This window comes from Elephantulus edwardii, unplaced genomic scaffold (genome assembly GCF_000299155.1).
Source record: "Elephantulus edwardii isolate Elephantulus edwardi_28Jun2011 unplaced genomic scaffold, EleEdw1.0 scaffold00049, whole genome shotgun sequence".
NCBI classification, from domain to species: Eukaryota; Metazoa; Chordata; class Mammalia; order Macroscelidea; family Macroscelididae; genus Elephantulus; species Elephantulus edwardii.
In genome coordinates, this window is record NW_006399799.1 from 8065542 (window position 1) to 8073188 (window position 7647).

Genomic DNA, 7647 nt, shown 5'->3' on the forward strand with positions numbered 1-7647 from the left:
AGAGAAGCATGACTTGGGCGCATCAGCCATCAGGACTGCTGGTTCCCGGTCTTTACTTTCTCTTATCTCGTTCTTAGTTGTCTGTCTCATTATTACTTTACCCTAGGTCTGCAACATTTGAGCTGTGGTTCTGGAGAAGAGTACTGAATACAGCATGGACAGCTAAGAAAATGAACAGGTGACTGCTCCTTGGAGGCAAGGATTCTGAGGATTCATCTGATATACTTTGGACATGTTGCAAGGAGGGACCAGTCCTTAGAGAGGGACGTCATGCTTGGGAGGATGGAGGGATAGCACAGGAGGGGAAGACCTTCTATGAGGTGAACTGATTCAGTGACTGGGATAATCGGGGTGGGTGTGTTGGAGACAGTGAGATTGGCACAGGACAGATCAGGGTTTAGGGCTATTGTACATAGGGTCACTATGAGTTGTAAGCAACTTGACGGCACATAACAAGAATGCAACCCATCGCGTAACAGAACAGTGCCCAGTTCTTCACTATCCTTACAAATTTTGCTGTTTGAGCTCATCTTTATATACTGTGTCAATTCATCTCATTGAGAGTCTTCCTCTTTTGCAGCACCCCTCTACTTTATTAAGCATGATGGTCTTTTCCAGAATGGTCTCTCCTAATAACATTTATAAAATATAAGAGGAAGCTTTGCCATCCTCATTTCTTTTTTTTTCTCTTTGTACTTTTAGACAAGTTGATTATTTCAAGCCTAGATTAACCAGGTCTCCAGGAGCAGCACAATTCTGTCCCTACTTCCACCCTCCCCAACTCCCACAACATTCCCAAGGCCCTCAGGGTTACCCCTTCCCTTCTTCCTTTCACTTTGTGCCACCACACTTCTGAAAAGACGCCATCAGGCAGCTCTTGCACGGGCCTGGGGGCCCCTGTCAAGGTGGGCTGCGGCCATGCAGTCAGATTATCTGTTCCTTTTGTTGTTTTGTTTTGAGCCAACACTAGAACAGAGAGAGAAGCCAGGATCAACTCACAAACAGACACAAAGCAAAGAGACAGAGAGACAGTGACTTAGAGGCCGGTCACCAGAAAGATGTCATCAGTGTGGGAAGATGCCCCAGATGGCAAGTTCTCTAAATGGATGGAACCAAATGTTCAGTCACTCTCTCACGCTTGTTCAGTTGGATGGCATTCACGTGGACACTGGGGTGGGGGGAGCTTCTCCAATCAGTCCCAGCCATTGTCCTTGATCATGTGTGCTAACTCAATGATGTATTTGCCTTCTTTATACTTCTGGCTGCTTTCAAAGGCATGTTCATATTTCCAGCCCAGAGTGGTTTTGCAGTTTCCACAATAAATGTCTGCAACTGCATGCAGTCCTGTTAGCAACACTCGCTCTTCTGTGGGCCCACAGCCCACATTAACTACTGAATTAAAGAGGTATGCACATCCTTGACTTCCTTGGAACAACTTGGAAATGAGTTCATCATGATTGGCCAAGTGAGCTCTGCAATGAATGCAGCTGTAGGTCCAGTGGCAGGAGGACAAATATGCCTGGAAAGTCTTGGATCTCGTCATCTTCACCACTGGTGCCGCTGATCGTGGGGTGAACTCCGGGGCAGCCCACGAGGCACCCCGACAGGATGGGTCGCACGGGGAAACACCGGAAGACGCAAGTAAAGGCCTTGGTTTGGCAGGAGGTGGGTGTGGGGCAGGCTCCATACACTGGTGATGTCTTCAGAGGAGGGACCTTCAAACAGAGGTCTAGTTCTCAACAGCCCGGCGCGTTCACCCAGCTGCAGGCTGCTCTGTCCCGCCAGCGCTCGGTACAGTGGCACGGGGCGGCCCAGCTGGATCCCGGGCTCCAGGCGCGTTCTTAAAGCCACTGCCATCCTCATTTCTAAGGAACATTCTGGCTATACATCTTCTGATGGAAGCCCATGGTATAGTTAATATTCTTCCCCAACACTACAATTCAGTGATATCAGTTCTTCCTTCCTTTTCCTCATTCACTGTCCAGCTTTCACATGTGTAAGAAGTAACTGAAAACACAATGGCTTGCATCAGGTGCCCCTTAGTCCTCAAAGTGATATGTTTTTGCTTTAAAAAGATCTTCTGCAGTATCTCTACCCAATGCAATATATGATTTGATTTCCTGACTGTTGTTTCCAAGGGCACTGACTGTGGATCTCAGTAAAATGAAATCTTTTACAACTGCAGTATTTTCTCCATATCCCATAATGTTCCTTATTGGTCCAGTTGTGGTTTTGCTTTATGCTGAAGTGTAACCCATATTGAAGTCTTTGACCTTCATCAGTAAGTACTCCAAATCCTATATGCTTTCGGCAAACAAGATTTTGTCTGTCCACATATCCTGGTCCTACACTCTTCATACAGAGGCCAGCACCTTGGATTATTTGCTCAGAATACAGAATGAATAAGCACAAGGAAAGACTATAACCCTGACACAGACCTTTCCTAATTTTACATCACATAGTATCCCTCTGTTCTGTTTAAACCACTACCTCTTGTTTTAGGTTTTGCACGGGTACAATTAAATGTTCTGGGAATTAAAATTCTTCAAAATTTGTTATGATTATCACAACAAAATGCCCTCACATAATTGTAAAACATTAAATAAATCGGTTCTGGGTTCCGAGTTCTAAGCTCGCCTGCTGGTCCTTCGACCTGTGTGCTGCTCCGCTCTGTGCACCGTGTATGCCTTCTCTCCGCGCCCGCTGACCGTTGGGGAGCCCCTGAGCTCCTGAACCTGGGCTCGTTGCAGGGCAAAGTGCTGCCAAAGCGCTGCTCATCAAGAACGTGGCACCACGGGGCCAGGATGAACGATCTGCAGCGGCTCCTCGCCCCGAGGGTTGGTTGTACTCGGCTTTCCACGCAACCAGTCTGGGCATCAGGAGAACGCCAAAAACGAAGAGATTCTGAATTCCCTGAAGCATGTCCAACCAGGCGGTGGATTCAAGTCCAACTTCACACTTTTTGAGAAGTGTGACATTAACGGTGCTCAGGCATATCCCCTCTCTTCTGCAGGAAGCCCTGCCCATGCCCAGCAAAGATGTCTCTGCACCCATGACCGACCCCAAGTTGATCACATTGTCTCCGGTGTGCCCCAACAACACTGCCTGGAACTTCGAGAAGTTCCTGGTGGGGCCCGACGGTGTGCCTGTGTGCAGGTACAGCCACCAATTCCGAACGACTGACACTGAGGCTGACATCTTGGCCTAGCAGTCCTAAGGCGCTTCCTCATCCCCGGCTGCCTGCCAGGCACCATGCTACCTTCTGTGGGGGTTTCATTAAGGAGGGTGTTTGCTCTAAACTTGAATGGAGAAATGCCTGATGCTTAAGAAAGCTCCCACAGGTGGGTGCTGGTTCCGCCTGTCCCAGCCTCCCCTTCCAGATTAGCACAAATCTCTCTAATAAAGTGCTACGTAGAAGAAGTGTGTGTGTGTGTGTCCTTCAGTGTTGGTCTTGAATACATTTCTTGTAGACAGTAAGCCTTCTTCCCTCCCAATGGCCAAACTTGAAATTCCTTTTGTCTTCAATGTTTGAGATTCACTTTACTCTCTTGTGGGAAGCCAGGCTCCTTCCTATCCCTGTTTTTGTCTTTCTGCTACAGATTATAACAAAAGCCTGTATTTTGAAAATAAACAAGGCAGTGGCTGTCTCTACCACCAAACACACACACACACACACATAAATAAATAAATAAATCTTTCTGGTATTACATGATTTCAGCCAAGATCTATTTGACATTAGCAATGATATCTCACTTTCTTCTCTCATGTTTTCTGAATCTGACTTGAATTTCTGCTACTCCTTGTTGATGTGCTGCTGCAATCATTTTGAAATTATCTTCAGAAAAAAGTTGTATTATATACGTATAAAAACATGTACCTATATCTACAGTTTGTTTTGTTCAAATGACTGTTTTCTGGTCTATATACAGGTTTCCTGGTCTATATACAGGTTTCACATGAGCCTATTAAGTCCTCTAGAATTCTCATTCTTCTCAATGTTAATCATGTTGTTGCTGACTGCCATCAAGTTGAGTACGACTCACAGTGAACCTATGAATAAAAGACCTAAAGTCTTTCTATAACTATGGCCATTTATCAAAGTTCATAGTTTTCAGAGGCATGTTGTTTAGGAAGTGAATGCCACTCCTGCTTCTAAACCTGCCTTAAACTGGGACCTCCACCAAACACTGTCTACCACCAGTAACCCATATGGCATCTGACACTCCAATGGTACAAGTTTAGCCATAATTTACGATAAACATAGTTGAATATCTATGCATATTAAATAAAACATACAAGATCTGATGGTATAGTTCATACAAAGACAAGCTGCTAACCTAAAAGTCATTCTTCTCTGCCTGAATCCACCAGCAGCTCCAAAGGAGAAAGAGAGGCAATCTCCTGTGTGATTTAGAGCCTCAGAAAGCTGATTCCAGCTCAACTGAATGGCAATGAAAGGAATGGAGGGGCTCAAGTCTTCAAGTACCATTCTTTCAAATTTTCTATTAATTTGACAATTTTTAAAAAGTTTGGATATAATTAAATAACATTATTAGATGTTGTTGCTGTGGTATACTGTATAGTCAGAACCAACTCATAGCTGAACTTCCAGTGGGTTTTCAAACGCAGTTTATCTCTGGGGAGGAAATGCCCATAATATTCCTACAAAGCAGCTGGTGGCCTCAAACCATATACCTTCAGGATTGTAGTTCACATTTTTGCCAAAGGCTCTCAGAGCTCCCTATTATTATATAAACAGTAGAATACTGGGCACACTGGAAAAATTGTGAAAGTAGAACTCATGACTGATTAATATCTAGAAAATGCTAATACAGTACTGTTGCATAAACCATTTCACACATTGTACTTCATTTATACCTCCCACATAATCACATGCTTTGTGCCAACTTTCTCTATTTTACAGATGTAAGATTTGTCCAAGGTTATTCAGTGAGAAAAGAAGGTGAGCTAGTGTTCAAGTCCAGAATGCTTTCCAGCCACCATTTTATTACTGCCTCACCTCAGAGTTACTACCAAAAACTAAAATCCTTATAGCAAATATTACTACAGAACTTTACAAAACACTATAGGCTTCTGATACTTACTTCTGGTTAGTCAGATATCTATCCCAGCCCCGAATGATATTGCCATACATCTGAGTGTCCTCCAGATAGCTTCCTTCAAAAGCATAGATCTGCCTTTCCAAGTTTGCCAGTGTTTCCTAGGAGATAAAAATAAGGAAAAGGATAAGGTCTTATAAAACCAAGCTTTAAGTCTGTCCAAACTGAAATCTTGATATTTGCCTTACAAACCTGAATCCCACAACACTCATTTATGTGTGTGGAGAGAAGGAAAATAATGAGGAGGGCCAGACTGTTAAGAACTAAGACAGGCTTAACCTTTTGGAGGTAAGGGGCCCTGGTGGCACAAAGGGTCAAATGCTGGACAACTGGAAGGTTAATGGTTCAGATGCACGAGCCAGTCTGCAGGAGAGAGATGACGCAGTGGACTTTCTTAAAGATTTGCAGTCTTGGAAACACTTAAGGGGCAGTTCTATGCAGTTCTACGGGGGTATGTGAGTCAGAACCCACCGAGTAGTCTAGGGTTTTTTCCTTTTGGGGGGGGGGATCACGATGAAAAGACAAAGGAATATAAAGAGCTTGTCCTTAGGTAAATTCACAACTCATTCACTACCATCAAGTCCATTTCGACTCGACCCTCTACTGGGTTTCCAAGACACTAAATTTCCGAGGGAATAAGTATATTGTCCATCTTTCAAACTCAGAACCCCTTGTGGCTTCTTCCTGTCCGAGAGCTGCAGCCTTTAGGTTAGTGACGCAACCCACTACAGACTATAAGCAAAGCACCAGAGCTCCTTGGATAAACGCATACACATGCAAAATCTACAGATACTTCAGAGGGCTCGTGGACCCGCGGGGGCTCAGAACTTCAACCCAGGCGGAGCACCAGCCTCTTCGCCCACGCACAAAAGGTATCGCTACTGGTGAGACGGAATGGCCAGCAGCCTTCTAGCGCCAACATCTCCCCTCCTCTCCCCGCTGACTCAGAAAAGCCTCCCGTGTTAAGCTGCCGGTTGCTATAGAAACCTGGAAAGACAGCTTCAGGTGAAAAGAGCCTCTTTCCTATCCAAGCCAAATAGCAGGCAAGAGGGGGTTGTTAGCTATCAGGGCTCAAGGGACCCTGGATGCGTTTCACAACTCTCAAGTCCCCAGACTGAGTCTGTTCTCCGCATCTGTCACTGTGTGTACGTCCCCAAACATACCACACCCCTGCCCACCAAAAAACCCATCCAACAGATCTACTTCTAGGTTCCAAAGGACACACCCCCTACCATTCTAAAGAACACACATTTACTTCCACATTTACCTCCTACCCTATGCCCTCAAAACCCACTGACAATCCAGATCCACCACTCACACCACATGGACATGCCTGCCTCCCACTCCTCAAAGATCGAGGGCAAACCTGCCCTCCGCCGCCCCGCAAAGGCCGCGGACACACTCCCCGCAAAGCTTACCAGCGCTCACCTCTCCCGGAGCTCGCACCAGCCTCCCCGCCGCCCCCCGGCGTCTTCCTCCTTCCACGCCCCCCTCCTTCCTCCCTCCTCCCCTCCCCCTCCCGGCTCCTGCGCCCCGCCCCCGGGCCCCAAGGTCCGGCCCCGGACTCCCGGCGCCCGGCTCCAGGTCTGCGCCACCAGGAAATGGAGCCGCCGCGGGCCGCGGAATGCACAGCCCGCTCTCGGGCCGCGAGACTCGGCCTGCCGCGCTGCGGCCTCGGAGTAACGGCCTGACGCCTCCGGCCTGGCTCCCGGAGGCAGAGGCCAGCTCGTAGCCTCAGCTGGGCGCCCCCAGTCGCGACCCTTACCGCCAACTCCTGCTTCCGCTTCACAAGCTCTGCCAGTTCCCGCCGGGTGTCTGGGATCTGCGGCGTCGCCGCCTTGTTGTGCATCGCCATGTTGGGCTGAGGCGGGCGGCGGTGGCGCGCGGCTGGGGGCGGTCCCTGCGTGCCGCGGCTGGCCCGCTAGGGGGCGCCTCGCCGCTGCACTGCGCCTGCGCTCGCGGCTTCCGGCGCCGTGCTGCCAGCGTTGGCGGGCCCTGTCAGTGCCTTTGGCGATTACAAGGTTGACTTAGAGCCTTCTTACTGCTCTTGTACTGCTAGCCGCAGTTCTGCCATTCACTTGACAGCTGGGTTTTTGAGCCACCACAAACTCACCGTGTCTCCAAACATACTTCTTAAAGCCTTTTAAGTCTGCTTCTGAATACCTTTTCTCAGTGAATGGCTTTTACCCTTCAGATCCTGTCCTGCGCCATCCTCACCATTTCTGATATACTACAATCCATTGTTAAATTCACTGTGTTAATCCATCTTTTTTGGGAGTCCCAACTTGACTTGCTTTCCCAAGGACTAACTCTTCTTGACAGCATGCTCAAAGTATATGTTGTTGTTGTTGTTGTTATGTGCCGTCGAGTCGTTTGTGACTCATAGCGACCCTATGTACAACAGCCCTAAACCGTGCTCTATCCTGTGCCAATCGCATTGCCCCCGACACACCCATCCCGAGTACCCCAGTCACTGACTCAATCCACCTCATAGAGGGTCTTCCCCTCCTGCGCTGTCCCTCCACTC

General features: G+C 47.8%; 2 protein-coding genes and 1 pseudogene across 2 annotated transcripts in view; 1 reads left to right on the top strand and 2 right to left on the bottom strand.

Moving 5' to 3' along the window:
* Positions 1-6975, bottom strand: part of MEAF6 (MYST/Esa1-associated factor 6) — a 49241-nt gene extending 42266 nt beyond the window's left edge. The window contains exons 1-2 of the mRNA XM_006886457.1: positions 6886-6975; positions 5106-5221 (exon numbers count right to left, since the gene is read on the bottom strand). Coding sequence (XP_006886519.1) covers positions 5106-5221; positions 6886-6975 — 206 coding nt within the window. The remainder of the gene's footprint in view (positions 1-5105; positions 5222-6885) is intronic.
* On the bottom strand, positions 1193-1857 carry LOC102872811 (protein yippee-like 2-like). Its single transcript, XM_006886567.1, has 2 exons — positions 1742-1857; positions 1193-1649 (listed from the first exon to the last, which is right to left on the bottom strand). Exons 1-2 carry the CDS (start codon positions 1855-1857, stop codon positions 1193-1195), a joined length of 573 nt encoding a protein of 190 aa, XP_006886629.1.
* LOC102873218 lies at positions 1896-3208 on the top strand (annotated as a pseudogene).
* Positions 6976-7647: the final 672 nt, after the last annotated feature.

Bases quoted from the DNA above. Each gene is read 5' to 3' on its own strand.
- LOC102872811 (XM_006886567.1), bottom strand. From the start codon at position 1,857: ATGGCAGTGGCTTTAAGAACGCGCCTGGAGCCCGGGATCCAGCTGGGC. The intron at 1,650-1,741 runs GTTGAGAACTAG...TGCCAAACCAAG, and splicing joins CTGGGTGAACGCGCCGGGCT to GCCTTTACTTGCGTCTTCCG.